This window comes from Mustela nivalis (genome assembly GCF_964662115.1).
Source record: "Mustela nivalis genome assembly, chromosome: 2".
NCBI lineage: Eukaryota > Metazoa > Chordata > Mammalia > Carnivora > Mustelidae > Mustela > Mustela nivalis.
This window is the reverse complement of record NC_139021.1, coordinates 95453990-95471477: the sequence shown is the minus strand read 5'-3', so window position 1 is coordinate 95471477 and position 17488 is coordinate 95453990. Positions and strand designations below refer to the sequence as shown.

At 46.3% G+C, this 17488-nt stretch overlaps 2 protein-coding genes across 10 annotated transcripts in view; one reads left to right on the top strand and one right to left on the bottom strand.

Moving 5' to 3' along the window:
- TTC13 (tetratricopeptide repeat domain 13) overlaps positions 1-2935 on the top strand; it is a 75220-nt gene extending 72285 nt beyond the window's left edge. For all 9 annotated transcript variants that reach the window (XM_082718914.1, XM_082718916.1, XM_082718911.1 and 6 more), the window contains 3 exons: positions 203-281; positions 431-510; positions 2145-2935. In XM_082718914.1, coding sequence (XP_082575040.1) covers positions 203-281; positions 431-510; positions 2145-2259 — 274 coding nt within the window. In that variant the 3' untranslated portion in view covers positions 2260-2935. The remainder of the gene's footprint in view (positions 1-202; positions 282-430; positions 511-2144) is intronic.
- The window catches only part of TRIM67 (tripartite motif containing 67), a 357821-nt gene that overhangs the window by 265127 nt on the left and 75206 nt on the right, over positions 1-17488 (bottom strand). The window lies entirely within an intron of this gene.

Genomic DNA, 17488 nt, shown 5'->3' with positions numbered 1-17488 from the left:
GGTCACATTTACCCTTAAAATAATGAATCTAAATATTTTTGTTAGTAAATATTTTTAAGACATGAAAATATTTTTTAGTTTAATTTCTAAGGACTTCTTAAGTAAAATCTCATCTTTTATGATAGAAAATCCATAATGAGCTTTTCATATAACCCCTGCTCAGAAACCAGGACTGACTGGTAATTATTCTTTATTTGCATAGTGTAATAGCGTACTCAGTGATCGTGGGAGCACTGATGGCAAGTGGAAAAGAAGTAGCAGGAAAAATCCCCAAAGGGAAGGTACGTCGAAGCTGGAAGGGCAGGTGGTTGGCTGTGTGTTCAAATCCCAGCCCTCGGATTTTTGTGCTAAGACCCAGAGGTGAAACTGTTCTCAGAGTGAGCCTCTCTCCTCCAAATTAATCACATTCCTAAATTTCTTTCTTTTTCAGTTAGTTGACTTTGAAGCTATGACAGCCCCTGGTTCAGAGGCCTTTAGCAAAATAGCCAAAAGCTGGATGAACCTAAAAAGGTAATTACTTGGTGATGGTCAGTAAAGGGGGTTGGGGACATCCTATTGCTCTTGGAGCTCGCTATGTGACTCTGGGAGTGCGCCCCCTTCCCTGAGTTCGTTCTTTGCAAGGAGTGCAATCCTTTCCCAAGGCTGAGGTGTTCTCCTGTCAATTAGAAACCCTGAAAGAGGGGCGCCTGGGTGGCTCAGTAGGTTGAGCCTCTGCCTTCGGCTCAGGTCATGATCCCAGAGTCCTGGGATCCAGCCCCGCATCAGGCTCTCTGCTCAGTGGGAAGCCTGCTTCCTCCTCTCTCTCTGCCTGCCTCTCTGCCTACTTATGATCTCTGTCAAATAAATAAATAAAATCTTAAAAAAAAAAAAAAAGAGAGCAAGAAAGAACCCCTGAAAGGGTGAGTCTACGGATAAAAATAAACAAGTAAAAAGGTTTGTGAAAGGAAAGTGACACACGTCCTCTTTGTACAATCAGGCATTTCTCACTCTTGGCTAATTTACCCTTTATCCCAAACTCTTTGGTTCAGTATTCAGGGAGGAATTTGAAAACTGTGAGCTGGACCCATTTCGAACTTACTCTGAGTGGGAACACATTTTTATCGCATGGTAGATTTTCAGAAGGTGGTAGTTCATTGTAGTGTGGACGAGGAGTCCACGTGAGTCCACGTGAGTCCAAAATTTCATTTTGGGATGAAATTAAACCCATAGATGGTTTTCTTTCTTTCTTTTTTTTTTTTTTTTAGATTTTATTTATTTGACTGGGAGAGAGAGATGCTCAGATGCTTTAATAGTTAATAAAGAACAAGCACACGTCGCTGACCTTCGTTCTTGCTCCTCCATGTTTTCTCCATGATAACCCCCTCCAACTTTGCCTTTCCCGTCTGTAGGACACAGCAACTGCTCTAAAAATGGCCAGATAAATTTGTGCTCTGTTTAAAACAGAGAAATTAAGGTCTGTCGTGTACTCTTGTTCAGTGTGTGAGTGCACCACCTGCCTTGTAACGATCTCTTCTGACAGTCGCATCTCGCTCCAGTGTGTTCCTGTTTCGGGATTACTGGCTCACGTGTGTTTTAGGAATATGACCATAGCGTCAAACATCTTGCTTCTGTCACTTCCTTAGTTTTACAGTATGAACCTTCCAACAGTTCTTTAAGAATGAATAAAAGCCTGCCTCCCGCTGTGCAGGTACATTTCACACCGCCCTCTGGCATGCATGATCTTGTTCTGGGCTCAGGGCCCCTTTGTGAGTTAAGAACACTGTGCTGGTGCTACTGATACGGGTAGGGGGGTGGGGAAAGGGCTGTAGCCAATACGGAGCGAGGCGGGCCTGGACCCAGTGTCTCTGGTTCAAGTCCAGTGGCTCCCTGGCGGGACATGTGTGAACAATCACACGTACAGCAGTGCTGAATTTTCCTTTGCAAACATTCTGGCTGAACTGGCCAGCAGCCCATAAGGGAGCCTCTGGACAGAAGTCCCCGGCCCTATGGGCATCTGTTCTGTTCACAGCTCCTCCCTGCTTTTGTAGAATTGTCTGACAGCGTACACACAGGGTCATTGGAAAGAGAATATTAAAATAGGAATAATGCCTTTTTTGTGAAATTGTGTTATCTTCATATTCCTTCTTTGTGTTTTTCTTTTCCAGTATTTCACCTTCTTATAAGACTCTCCCATCCGTGTCAGAGACGTTCCCAACGTTAAGATCAATGATCGAGGTGCTAAACACAGACTCCTCTCCACGTTGTCTTAAGAAACTCTAGTTACGCTGTGGTATTTATACAAGTAAAGGGCCGGACCTCTTGCTTCTTAAGTTATTTTTTAAAACATGGAATTATAAAGAAACTAGGTCCTTTATTACTTTTGATACCAATTTTTGATAGGAATTGAATACTTGAAATCATTTTCTTTACTTTTGGAACCATAACAAAAATCATGGAAGAGGGTTTTTTTGGAGGGGGGCGAAAAAGCTCTATGTTGGGGCAGGAAAGTGTGTGCAGAGGCCAGTGGCCTTGTTGGTTTCCACTTACAAAGCCCTAAAACTCCTCTCTCACAGCAAAAAAGTTGACTTCAAAAACCAAAAAGTAATCATTAAAAGGAATGAAACCAACAACAAACGGAGTGTTTTCATTCCTTGAAAGAGCGGGATATTTTTCAAAGGCCTTTTTATGCACATTGGGATAAGGCATCATGTTTTTCACTCACGTAATCTTCACGAGTGGGTTCTCCGTTGTGTTTGAATGATGGAAGACTCATGCGCCGTCACCACGCGCCGCAGAGCTCACCCCCGGGAACGTTTATTTGAATGACAGTATTTGACAGTATTTGCCAGTGACCCAAACACTGAATTATTGAACCATGTTTGTTTGTTTTTTTTCTCTGTGTTGGAAAAAATAAATGAGGGGTGATTGCTATAAATCACCAGTTTTTGACACTGGATTATGTATGTTTTTATTTTGTGACCTGGTTTCCCTTTCAGGTGTAAGAACCACCAGAACATGACTGATTATTCTTCCCCCAAGACAGGGTAAATGACAGTGAGTAATGGGTTCGTTCAGTCGTTGCCATTTCCAAATCACTTTCATTTTTCTTTGGTTTTTGTTAAAGAGTTAAACTATTCGCTGCTTTCTGCTACTTCGTTTTGCTCTTGAAATCTCACGTAAGAGTAGCAGGCCAGTGTCCCGGAGTGTCGGGGCTCATGCCGAGCATAGTCCCCTCTGGACGGGAGCAGTTACCTGCCAGACCACGGCTGTTTGATCGCGACGACCTGCCCTTCGGACTTGTGCCCACCCGACTCCTGACACGGGCTCCAGGACACCCAGAGTGGAGCCGCTGCTCTCGTCTCCTCTGAGGCAGGGGAATAGTGACCCCACGTGTCAGGCACACCGCACCCGATGACACATTGCACACCCCCAGGTCCGTTTTCCTCTGGAGCCCAGCCTGATGCTCGCCGCAGACAAGTGTCCATTTTCATTTCGCAGAGGAGAGGGCTGAGACTCTAGGCGGGCACTGACGCTCCAGGCCCCCGGGCTGCTGATGCCCTGGTGCTGGTTCCAGCCGCACAGCCAGGCTACTCTGCCCAGGCCTGCCCTGCCCCACTGTGGCCTCCAGGACCAAAGATTCCAATCACAGGCTCTTCTCAAGACTCAGAGAACGCATGACAGGGCGCCTTCCTGTCTGTCCCTTCTCCCTGTGCTCTCAGCTTTGTGCTGTTTTGACCAAACTGATGTGGCTGACGACTTTCAAAACCACCAAAGGGCCGTGCCCAGAGACGCTGTATGGGATGGCAAAGCAACATGGCAGCTACCATCCTTTTTTCTCTTTTTTTTCTTTCCTTTTTTTTTTTTTTTTTTAAGATTTATGTATTTTAGAGAGAGTGCCTAGTTGCATCAGTGGGGGGAGGGACAGAGGAGGGCGTCTCCCAGCAGCTCCTCACTCAGTGCCGAGCCCCGTACCACGCTTGCTCTCTCAACAACCCATGAAATCCTGACCTGCACCGAAACCAAGAGCCAGACGCTTAACCGACTGAGCCACCCAGGCGCCCCTTGACTTTTCTAAAATATGACAATAATGTCTAAACCCCAGAATTAGAACATATTTTTCTTGAAACCATCTCCAAATTCCTACATTTCAATTTTTATTTAGATAGCCCAGTTTCTCCTCATTCAGATAAGGTGATCATCACATCATCAGATATACTAACATGCCAAATTCTATGACTTCAAGATGTTTTGGGAGAACATTCCATCTTCTGCCCCAAGTCTCAAAATGCTCGGGCCCAGTTGGCGGTGGTCTGAACAAAATATTACAAGTAGTTCTGTTTGGTGACCAAGAAGGTACTAACCACTAACACTCCCGTTCCCGTCTTTGAGGGCTCTTGTCACAGGAAGATCTGAAATGTGTTTTTATATCATGATATTTGAAGTTTCTCATCACCTCTTCAGTATTAAATTGAAAAATTGCACATAAAAACCAGTCACATTTCCATCCTACAAGCTGTTCTCTGTTTAAAGCTTTTTTTTTTTTTTAAGGTTTTTACTTATTATTTGACCAAGAAAGACACAGCGAGAGAAGAAACACAAGCAGGGGGAATGGGAGAGGCAGAAGCAGTCTCCCCGCTGAGCAGGGAGCCTGATGGCAGGGCTCAATCCCAGGACCCCGGGATCATGACCTGAGCCGAAGGCAGATGCTTAACCGACTGAGCCACCCAGGCGCCCCTGCTTAAAGCTTTTTAAAAAAAACATCAATTTATTTCTTAAAAATTAGAATTTAGTTCGCTTTTACCCTTAAAATTTCATATCAAAACTTTCTGGTCATTCTGAGGAAACAAGACCACCATGTTTCTTTTGTCTGTGTTTGGTTTTTGCCTTGTTAGCGACCCTTACCCGTTTGATTTTATGGTGTAGAGTTAAGGCCCTCCTGGTACGTGGGTGACTTCCTCAGCCTCTTTCCCCCTCTGGCCCTGTGATGAAGAATCTAGAAACCCCGCGTCAGGGCTGCCTCTCTGCCCCGGTCAGGTGCGAGCATGAGAAGCTGTGTTCCCAACGCAGGTCGGTTCAGTCGTGTGCCTGGGGGTTGGTTCTCTCACACTACAGCTATTACTAATACAGGGACTTCAGATAACTCATCTACCTCTACTTGTTAGTCTCAGAATCCCTTTATCCATTGGAGAATTTGAAACGTGTTAGAGGGGACCATGGATTAGTCCAGAAATGTCACCCAGAATTCAACTCTTTTCCTCGAGGTCAACACTGTCCTTGCTAAAGTCAGCTCTAACGTCCCTCCTACAAAACTGCACCCCACTCTTCTTGGCAGCATTGCTACCTCCCCAGATTGCACTCTTGCTGGATCACTTCTGTAGTCTCGGGCTTGTCTTCTTGCGGCTGCACTTAAATCCCTCCTGGCCTTTCACCGCCCTAAAATGAAACCCATAGCCTCTAACCACACACTCCTCCTTTTTTTTAATTTATTTCTTTTAGTTATCTCTACACCCAGTGTGGGGCTTGAACCCACAGTCCTGATACCAAGTCACATGCTCCTCCTCAGGCCAGCCACGCGCCCTGTTTGTACCAGGGACTCACTGAGGCTTTTTCTCCCCTGCTTCACAACTTTGCTTTTTCCTCTCCCTCTTTGGAGTAGACAAGCAAAACTCAAACACTCTCCGGAGAGCCTTTGAAATCCCTCTCTCTGTCCTTAGTGTTGGGAGCTGAAGGCAAATTGTGTGAGTCTGACTGATTGCCTTGTCCTCTGGACCTCCAGGTGCCCTCCAGCAGCACAATAAGAGGAAAGCTGTCCCTGCAGGGGTACTTCCCTTGCTGGTAGCGCTATTATCTGCTTTGCCTAGGGTTTCTTTCTGCTTGATATCTCTGTCTCCCCACCCCCGTATATCTACATCTATGTCGATGATACACAGGTCGGTAGATATCTCTTCCTCTCCCATCCAACTTGAACATCTCTTCTTGCGTTTATTAGTCATTTGTATTTCAACTGTCTTCGTGATCTTTGGCTGTCAATTCTGATCTATTAAGAAATATGTGAAACATACAAAGTATAAAAAATGACACGTGAACACCTAGGGGCTCACCACCTGGCTTCAGAAACCATCAGATGCAGCTGAAACCCACCGTGCACTCTTCCCTAATCTCAGCAGCAGCCCTTGCCTTACCCAAGAGGTAACCTTGACCCTCAGGTATGAGATCATATGGCCCGTACATCTCTATTTTTACTCCATGTGTGTGTTTTTCCACTATTTCTTTTTGCTTATGGCTGTATCTGTAGCAATTTGCATCCTTAGAAAACAGATCCTATAGAAGAACCACGCTTTCCATGGCATAGCCTAATCCCTGTAGCTCAATATCTAGTCTCCCTTCTTCATTATACATGAAGACCGGGAAAACCATTGGTGACAATGGCTAAAAGATGGCTCTCAGATCATCACATAGTAGACAAGGGACGTGGTGTCTGCTGACAGAGATGAGGAAGAGCATGTGCCACGAAAACCTTTCTCTGTGCTCCTTTTGCGGCGTTACACCTGTCCTTCCGATACAAGAAAACAGAATAGAAGAAAAAGGAACAAGATGGGACATGGACACTGCTTGCAAAAATGTGTCCGTCTCTAGCTCATTCATTCCGTCAGTCATTCATCCCAGCCATCCAACCCACAAATGTTCATTGAGAACCCACCATGGGTGCCAGGTACTGAGCTAAATGCCGGGAAACAAAAACAACGAAGACACAGTCTCTGCACATTCACAGCCAAGTTAAGAAAATAGACAAGTAGGGAAGCACCTGGGTGGCTCAGTTGGTTAAGCCTCTGCCTTTTGCTCAGGTCATGATCCCAGGGTCCTGGGATCAAGCCCCAAGCGGGGCTCCCTGCTCAGTGGGGAGCCTGGTTCTCCCTCTCCCTCTCTCCCCACCCACTTGTTCTCTTTGTCTCTCTCAAATAAATACAATCTTTAATAAAGAAAAAATAGACAAGTAAATAATAATAATAGCTCTGAATTGTGGAGCATTACAATTTGGCAGGCACTGTGTTAAGCACTTGCTGGTATTACCTCATTTAGTCCTTATGTGAGACATGCAGAGCGTGACAGCAAATAGCACCTGTGGGAAAATGGAAGCAGAGAAAACATCAGATCACACAGCCTCCAGACGATGGGGCTGGGATTTGAACGTTGCCAGACTGACCTAGAGCCTGTGTCTTTAAACCTCAACAGTCATCTCTTGAGTAATTATGACCAAATAGGAGAGGGCAATGACAGAGGGCAATGGGAGAGGTGACACCGACATGTTGGAATGCTTCTTCGAGAGTGGCTCAGTAGTGGGGTTCAATGAAATGCCCTCCAGAGCAACAGGGAGCTCTTGTCTTGAGTGTAGACAAATGATTCAGTCCATGCCTTGATAGACACTTCTGGCCTTAATTTAGTTTCATTACTTTGGTGTCGGAGCATTATAAACAAGCCAATTTTAAAGTCTGGGGAAAGGGCCAATTGCTAACTTCAGGGAACTCACTAGAGAGATTCCCTGTTTGTAAAATGGGGTGGTCCTGTCTAGGTGTCCCTTAGCAGATACCCGAGAGCCCGAAGAGACACTGAGGAATCTCTCCTTATAAAGGAGCATGAGGAAAGCAGCCTGAGCTGTAGGGTCCAGCCAGACCCTGATTAATACATGAGGTCCTTTCCCTTAAGATTTTTCACTTTGCCCTGGTGGAAAGGCAGAGTACCCAGCTAGGAAACAAATGGTTGGAAATAATGAGAAGCAAGATGGCAAGTGAAAAGAGCAAATCATGGAAGGTTTGACTGAGGACTCGTGAAGAACGGGGTCATAACATCTACAGTCCATACAGTGGGTGTAGCTACGGAATATTCTGCAGAGACCTTCCTCCATTTTATTGGGTTCTGGTCCTTCTCCAGAGAGACCCCCTTACCAGGGAGCCAGAAATTAACATTTCACGGCTAAAATGAGCATAGATGACAGAAACAAGCCCATAAGTCCTTGCCTCTTGGCAAATGGGCTTGGATTACTACCATTTACAGGAATAGTTCTCTGCTCCAAATTAGTCGGGAAAATTACCCTAGCCTCCACCTCCCTAAAGGAAAATTCCACTGTACTGAGTCCTGTGCCCACGCATGTCAACTATGATTACAATGTGCACCCCTGGGAATGCAACTTAAGGCTCTGTTGATACCTTGCAAATGGATATGTTTGCATCTTTCCCTCAGCTAGCACGTAATATTAAACAGCCCACATGCTTCCTAGCGAGATCCATCTCCAGTGAAGAGCCTCCGTGCCAAAATCCAAGAAACTCACAGGCAGACATGACTTTTCTGGAGAAAAGCATTGCAGTCTGTACCCATAAAAATGTTTACTCCTTTAAAGTTTACTCCTTTAAGTTTACTCCTTTATCATTACACAGAACCCTCCAAAGGCAAACCTTGCAAGCTAACTTAGGAGAAAGGGGAGAATTTCCTACAAGGACAGCCTGGCCCTTGTGTTTCCTAAAGCCAGGCCTCAGGAAAGGACCCAAAGTGAGGGGCCATCTGGAAAGACACCAGGATGTTTATATTCTGTCCCTCAAATCACATTGTGAAAGAATAAGACTGTGTGTGTGTGTTCATGCACGTGCTCTGCCCAGAGATTGTCTCCCTGGTCTCTACTTGGGTTCTTAAGTAGAGTGCTCTGATTGGCCCTGCCCCGTTGCCAGGGAGACAGGATCACCGGTACAGAACCACGCCCACCCACTGAGGGAGAGGGAGATTCTGTTTCAAGAACAGTGAATCTTACTAAGGACCTTCCTTCTGGTATTTTTAAAAGTTCCAACATATGGGTTTGGTTGAATAAATTATGTATTCCCTTATTTTGGAATACTAGATGACTATTAAAATCATGTGTTAGAATATTTAACAAAATTAGAAAAATGTTCATAACATTCTTGAGTAAAAGGGGCAAGTTAGAGTCAATTTTTTAATTATATAATAAAAACTTTATTATGTAATGAAAATAGCTTAATGAATATTTGTCGTTTGCACACATATGCATGTAAAAAAGAAAATCGAATGTTTACATAGTTATATATAATGTTTACATAGTTATATTAAACTATGTTTACATAATTATATATAGTTTTCTTTGTTTTTTTATGTTGAAATTTATTATCTTTATGATCAAAGTTAATTTTTAAACTAAATTTTTAACTATGATCAAAGTTAATTTTGATTGACAAATTAACTAAAATTACATGAAATGGAAATGAAAAAAGAATCCTCTTATATCCTGAATCAGATATTTTATAATTTATAAAATCATAAAAACAAGTGCAATAAAGTTGACCTAAAGTGGCTCTTTTTAGGCATCATTTAGGGAAATAACTACTTTAAACTTCTGTAACATCCCCTTCAAATGCTTCCTTTAAAGTCAAGATTTTGAAAAAGCTCCCAGCCTGCCGTCACCTTGTTTTACATATCAGCTTGAAAAGCTGTTCAAGACATAATTAAACATCTCATTCAACTTGGGAATAATAATTCTAGCGATACGTGTTATTGAAAAATGTGGGCAAGTCAGAAAGAGAAACATATTTGAGGGTAAGAGGACAATCACATTGTTCCACATAAACCTACTGGTTTTCTTCCTTAACGGTGAAGCGAGAAAAACATCCAGAGAGTTTCTCACTCAATGAGAACTAACAGAGAGGTTGTTAGAGCCTTTCCCATTACTTACCTGGAATTTGAAGCTTCAAAAAGACTAAAGCCACTGATGGGAGCATCCTACAAGAGGTTTTGGTAAAGATTTTACTAGGAGTCTTGGGGGTGTGATCAAATCTGGAAAAGTCACAAGAAGGGTCAACATGGGTTAGAAAAGTATATTTATCAAATCTCAGGTGAGACTAGTATGTCAGGCCTCATTCTGTTCCCCAAACCTATGAAGGCAGAGCTTCTAGAAGACCAGGGAGGACTTCCGGAAACCCTTCTCATCAGCTAATCAAGGCAATTAAAAGTCCACATGCTGTCATTGACTCCCAGATCTGCTAGTTCTAGAGTGTGCTCCAACATCGGCTTCAGACAGTCTCTTGTTTCCTTCTTAGCCCCCATTCTGATGCCTTCTCTTTCTCTGTCCATGGTCCTGGTGTTGGCAGGGCTTCTGCTCTCCACTTTGGTACCTGTTCCTGCTTCCCTACCCTGCGCTGCTGGATCTTTGGCTTGATTCAGAAAGAAGACATAATAATAACAATACAAAATGACAGTAACTTTAAAAAACAGCATAAAAAGTGCTGTGAGAAAACCAAAAGGACCTAATGATTTACACCTGAGGTGCATTACTGGGAGTTGGCTACCCAGAGGAGGTGATGAGTGTTTTGGACCTTGGCAGGTAAGTAGGAGTTTGCTAGGTAGGATGGAAGGAGCCTCCTAGAAGAAGAAAAACTGGGACAAAAGAACCAGAGATGAGAAAGCACATGACATCCTTGGGATGGCTTATAGGTAGGGCTGCATAGAAAGTGTGGAGCAGAAGAAAGTGGAGAATCTTGCAGTTGATGAAGGAAAATTTTAAAGCATGGGAAGGGCTTGATTAGATTCATTTTAAAAGATGATGTGGCTGCATCACCAAGCATGGCTAAAAAAGGGTGGCCCCCACGACCCTCATCCCTGACTCTCTTTGCAACCAGGGCCCTCCCATGCCCAGTCAGATCCTTAACAGGGACTGTGTTCTTCCGTGATTTTGTCCTGGCCTTTTCTTGTCCCACATCTGTTCTCATGGTTTTAACCCTCATCTTGACACAATTCTTGGTGCCGACCTCCCTGTCAACCCTAGCCTTGCATTTGCAGGTAGATGCTAACCCTGTGTACCCCCATTCCCTCAAACTCAATATGTGTAGCCAAATTCAACTCCTTTTCCCAATACTCAGTTTTTCCCCCCTGACTCTTGATTTCTGCCTTTCCCCCAACCATTCCCCATGCTACTTGAGCTCAGAGTTTGCTGGATGTTACCTCCACCTTTCTTTGGCCCTCATGTTCAACCCATATTCAAGTTTGTCAAGATTTATTTGTGATTTCTGGCATCTGTGGCTTCCCAGTCCAACTGCAGCCAGCCTATCTGAGACCCTTCCCACCCCCCAATTCTGTTATAGGACCAACAGCATCCCAGCTAGTGTTCCAGGTCTCCAGTGGCTCTCCTGGATGGTCCTATTCTGGTATAGTTTCTATTCTGTCTTAATTATAGAGGGCCATGTATAAGGTGGATATTAAGCATGGTTCAAATTACCTTTGAAAGTCCCTTAGGAAGATCCTATATTGAGGTCTGACAAACCATCTCTCTAAAAGTTCAACAACAACAATGAAGTATTTTTGTTTTGTTTTGTTTTGTTTTTTATGTCTAGTGTGGAGCCCAATGTGAGGCTTGAACTCACAGCCCTGAGATCAAGACCTGAGCTGAAAACAAGAGTCAGATGCTTAATCAACTGAGCCACCAAATACAACAATAATAAGATATAATTTTTTTTCTTCTAGCAGGGTATAGATGGTGCTTTCTTCTGTCCAGCACTACACAAGGTAGTTGGCTTGTACTTAGAACTCATTTTGGAAGGGCAGATGTATTTTTAAATATTCCTTCTGTGAAAAGTGAACAAGAAATAATTGAAACTGTAGCAGAGGAAAAATAATTTTCCCTCTACCCTTATTAGTTCCTGGCAGAGACCCCTGTAATAGAAGACAGACTAAGAAGAAAAAAAACGAAACAGGTTTATTGACATGTATACGTCCCGTATACATGGAAGATACTCAGGGAAAAATGAGTGATACTCTGAGGTGGCTTAGAACTCTGGCTTAAATACCATCTTCCACTAAACAAGGGAAAAAAGTGTGGGGGAAGAGAGTTTTGAGAGAGTACTAGGAGAAGCATGGAAATCTACAGTAAGGTATGTTATGCAGATCAGAGTCTATACCATTTTCATCGATAAGGACTTAATGTTGTCTCAGGCGATTAGCCTTTGTCTTTCCTCACCAGGTGGTAGAAGGGACACCTTTGTAAACTGATGTCCTGCTTTTAGGCACATAGTTGGAGACCAGGGGACTTTTCTTGCATTCACTTCTTTTCAGTTATCTTCAGCTCAAAATAATCCTTATACCAAAATGGTTTTTTGGAGGTTGGTGTATTCTGCCACCCCTCAAGGTTTACCAAGAGCACAGCCGATTCATACATCTCTCACACTCACTCTGGACACATGCTTACGGAAAGGATGGCAGGTAACATCTCCCATTCTGGCCCTGTCCTTTAAATTCTTAAAAAAACATTTGCTGAGCATCTATAACTAAATAGGTGTGAATTAAGGAAGAGGAAACATCAGGGGTTGGGGTGTTTGCACAAATTTCACAGGATTCTTGCTGAAGACAGGCCACAGTTTCAGGAGCCGGATGGAAGTTGGGTCAAGCCAACAATCTTGGTCGCCTGGAGAGAGAAGGGCAGCTTTGGTCCCTCACAAGGCCGGAATGCCCGGCCTTCCCAGAATAACCCTGTGTGCCCCACATCTCTGCCCACATCGGGCTGCCCTGTCCACAGCGGGTGTCTGTCCTCCTGGGCCCAGGCCCCTGAGTCTTGAGAGGTGCCCCTAGCTAAGCCACAGAGGGCCTTCCTCCCTGGCCAGCCTGCCTGGGCTAGTAAGGACATTCTTGGTCTGAGGGATTTAGGATGGGCCCCACGGCAGAAGGCTGTGCTCTCATAGGTGGGTGCTGCCCGAGGATCTCTCTGGGGGCCACCCTCCTTGCCTAAAGCTCTTTTCTCTCTCTCCTTCCTTTTTTTTTTTTTTTTTTTTTTTTTTTTAGGAAAAGATTTATTTATTTTAGAGAGAGAATGTGTGTGAGCTCATGGTGGGGTGATTGGGCAGAGGGAGAGAGAATCTCAAGCAGACTCCCCGCTGAGGCCAGAGCCCAACCTACGGCTCCATCTCAGGACCCTGAGATCATGACCTGAGCAGAAACCAGGAGTCCGACGCTTAACAGACTGAGCCACCCAGGCGCCCCTTCCCTTGCCTAATGTTCTGAGACTGGAGAAGCCTGGGGCAACAGCAGCTCTCCCAGGGAAAGCCAGGGCCCCTCTTGGAACCCTGAGCCCTCTCCCATCCACCAAGCTCCCCCAGGCACCCATCCTCTGCTCTGACCTTCCTCCCCTACAAGGGGCAGCCCTCCTCTTCCTCCCTCCCTCCCTTCCCACCCTCCTCCCAGGATCGCAGTGTCCTGGATGTTCACTCCTCCACCCTTGAGGCCCACTCTATAGCTTATCTGAGACCTTTAAAGCCTATCTGAAGCAGTTCCCATGCTTCCTCTCCGGTCCCCAAGAGTGGGGGGAGTTAGGGCAGGGCTGGGGGGTGACAATCTCCTTGTAAACAAACACTCTCTTTTTTTTTTTTTAGGATTTTATTTATTAGAGAGCGTGAGAGAGTGAGCGCACAAATGGGGGGAGCAGCAGAGGTTGGGGGGAGCAGGCTCCCCTCTGAGCAGGGAGCCCCATGCCAGACTCGATCCTGGGACCCTGAGATCATGACCCCGGCAGAAGGCAGATGCCTCACAGAACGAGCCACCCAGGCATCCCTGCCAGGCACTCTTTTTCAGGACTTTATATACATGGTTTCTCTCTTTAAACCCAAATACAGACTTTCTGCAGTAGCTGATTCAGAATCATTCTCCTTCCTGAACACATCTAGAAACTGAGGCACGGGGGGCGATTGCATCCCGGCATGTGCACAGTGATGGAAGCACTGGTGGTCTGGCTCCAGAGCCCACATCATGGCTCTGCGGAGACACTCCCCACCCCCCAACCCCTCCCGGAGGGACGCGCAGCCTTCTAGCTGGGAAAAGACTGGCGCCAAGGACGGCCAGCTCCAAGTGTACCCAGCAGAACAAAGGGCCACTTGTCTTTCTCCACACATTTCAAGCTCCGAGGAAAAGCAGACAAGTTGATAACCAAGATGCTCTGGTTTATTAGTACCAGGCTCCAAGTGTCCAGATGAGAAAGAGAGTGTTTAGTTCTGTGTCCGAAACTCGGCTCGGCGCGTCATGAGGCGAACGCTGTATGTACGGAGCTCGCAAGACAAGCCCCAGCATTGTCCCCCAGCCCTGGCTCCTTTGTCCCAGAAGGAGGTGGTGCTGGGGAGGGGGGTGGTGCAGGGGGGCAGAGCCAGACGAGCGGAGAGCCTTGCAAGAGCTGAGAAGTTCCTCGACTTTGCCCCCACGTATATGATACACGGAAAGCCTGGCTTTTGCCCTTTGGGACTGGTTTAGGCAAGAGTGCAGACGTTGTCCCTGGCTGATGCCGTCCAGCTCTTGGTTACTAATGTAGGAACATAGTAATGTGTCTGAAATCTATCCTGAGCTCGCTGGTCTCTGTTTTATGGCGTTTTCCTAACAGCTTAATCAGAGCTGCCCATATTTCTGCGTCTCTAGGGCAGCACTTCTTCTAGGAACGCAGAGGAGCTCCGCCTTACCCTGTGGACAGGGAGCTGACTTTGGCCATGTGCAGGGGGCCAGGCTGGAGATACCAGATCAGCAGGGAGGAGGGACAAAGAGGTGGCAGAGAGGCTCCCTGGGGACAGCAGGCCCACAGGCGGGCACAGAGCCACCTCATGACCACCAGAGCTTCCTTGCAGTCTCATGGATGTCCCTGGAGCCACCTGACCTTGTCCTTATCTGCAGTTAACACCTATGGTATACTTTCTACTGTGCTGGTGGTCACAGATGCCAAAGCCTCCAGTGTAGACGGGACATGGTGACCTCCATCCAGATGGCATTTGAGCCAAAAGGTCAAGAGTCAGTAGAATCTGGATGAGTGGACACAAGGAAGAAGAGTTTTCCAACTGAATGGACTGATGGGCACAGGGCTAGAAGGAAGGATGGACCTGCTTATCTGAGACTCCGGTGATGCGCTGGGAGGGAGGGAGGCAGAAGCTGGCAGGGATGGGCTCAGAGGGAGTGGCGCGGAGGTGGGAAGGTTCGCTGCGCCAGGATGGACGGGAAGACCTGGCGGTGTACGGTGGCCGGGGCGGAAGTGGACAAGAGAGATGGCGTAGAGCATTGCCAACGTGACGCAAGTTGCTTCTTGCGCAGTCTATAGGAAGACGTGGTGAGCAGGACCGCAGCTTGAAACGTGAAGGCCAAGTTGTCGGCAAGATGCTCCCCTCCAGCCACCTCTCATTTAAAAAAGTATTTATCGAGGGCTCCCCTTGGGTACCGGCCAGTGACTTTCACTTACTCAGAAGCAGGGGCCCTCGGAAGAGCTGCGAGGCACCTCCCTTCCAGCCGGACAGTAGAGAGGTGACCGGTTCGCTGATGCCAGCGCGCACCGTTCCTATTTTCAGTGTGCCGTAGCATCTCACCCTCCGGAAACGTGAATGACTCGCGGCCCTTGCCAATTTTCATGTTTCTATATTTTCACAGAATTTAAATCAATATTTTTACAGGAATTAAAATGTAAAATATAATTCCAGAAACGTAACAGACAACTCTTTTCACTTTTCCATATTGGTTTCCTTTTTTTTTTTTTTTTTTTTTTTAGAGCATCTTGGTATTTCGGTGGCATTTCAGGTTCAAGGGGTTTAAGGACATAGATTCAATCCCTGCAGGGAGCATAGAGTGAAAATATTATGGTAACCGGAAGCCTGTCTTTTCTACCACATGAAGTTCTGACCCGGTCCCTGAGCTCTGGCTAATGATGAAAGCGGTCTGGGAACAAACAGACTCGTGTCTCCTGCCAAGCAGAGAGCTCTAGTGGATTCCACTGAGCTCCCCAAGACAGCTGGGATGGCCGTCTACGTTTAGAAGCCGAGAACCAAGAGCCCATTTCACAAATGACAGGGCAGCCTGAAGAGAGGGACAGAAGGCAGGAAAATGCATTCCACATCAAGGAGTGCTTAGAAGTCAAGAACAGCTCGGAGGAGAGAGGAATTCTCTTGACTTCTCAGCCCATAAATCATTGCCCATTCTTTCACACCCTCCTCTCCAACAGCCACTTTTATCTGCGCCCCTCCCCATTCTCTCTCCCTTTAGCTACCTTCTTCATAAACCAAAGACTTGACATGAATTTGAAGCCCTTTTGCAGATGGCTGCCTCCTCCCCCATGGGGCAAAGAGCAACGAGAGAGGCACACGATCTCCCATCTTCTTATGAAGGCAACCTACTATCATGGGGGCCCCATCCTCATGACCCAATCACCTCCCAAGTGGGAGCTTGGGCCCTAACTCCAAGTGCCAGACACTGGGAATTAGGAATTCAACACATGAACTTGGGGATGGTGGTATGGGGGTGGGGGACACAACATGTTGGCATTGTTCTTCCCGGGACACTGAAGTCTATCTGAGATCAAGCTGTAAAGGAGGGGAACTGTCTCCTTTGTGCCTACTTACTTCTTTTGAGCGTGGGCAGTCACAAGGACTTCACGGAGAAGGGGGCATTTGAGCCAGGGCTTAATTAAGGATGGGGTTCCTATTTTTGGAGCTGGGGGGGTGGGAACTTCAGATGAAGGGAAAAAAGAATGAACAATTGCTTCGAGACTTACTTAGATTCTTATAGAGGGCTAAAAATCTCGGAGGCTTTTCTCTGGTAAGTTTTCAGGCAGGTAGAAGAGTTTTGGAATTTTCAAGAGGCCTTTTCGCATTTTCACAGAGCTGAGCTAAGCTGGTCATCCTTGATGTCAATGGAGAAAGACCCACTTTTGAGCCTCATGTGGGTCATGTGGCTCTGCCCAGAGGAGATGACTGTGTTCCTGGAGGCACAGGGAGTGCCCCACACCTGCCCAGACTTGGTGACAGACCATGACTATCTCAGCGAAAGCACTCCCTCCAACTAGAAAAAGAACCCACTCCTCAAAGTGGTCAAAGCACATTTTCTGCCAAGAGGAGATTTTTACATTCATCTCCTTATCTTTACATTCTTTCTCCCTTGTCTTTGTCACGAAGGCTGCCCTTCAATGGTCAGGGTACCAGACTTCTAAATCAACCAGGCTCACTCTGGCCCATGCCCATTCTCTCTGGGTGAGGGAGTGAACAGCCGAGAACAATCCTCTTCCAGGGCAGCAGCTGGAATAACCAGTAACAGATGCAGGGTTGAATCATTGCACTCAGGGAGCCTGCCTGCATCCAGGCTGGAAGCGTGTAAGGAAGGCTGGCATCACCAGCCAGTACCCTGCCCCGTCGCCGCGTCGTCAAAAGGATCCCTTCCCCAAAGGGTCATCTGTTTGCCACAGTGTCTGGAATTTCACCACTAGGTTTGGCGACCGACTCGCTACATGTTACAGCTGGTCCATCAACTCTTAGAAACAGAAGGCTTGCCCTATGGTTTTCCAGTACCTTGTGGGGCATCTCCGCGGGGAGAGTGGGCACTCAAGTGACTGGGACAACAAATTCATTCAACAGTCATCGTGCTGAGAGCCTAGCTGACATTCACCTGTGTAGGAGGCCCCATGGGATGAGCGACAGAAACGAACCCTACCCTTAACCTCAAGTAAGATCAAAGT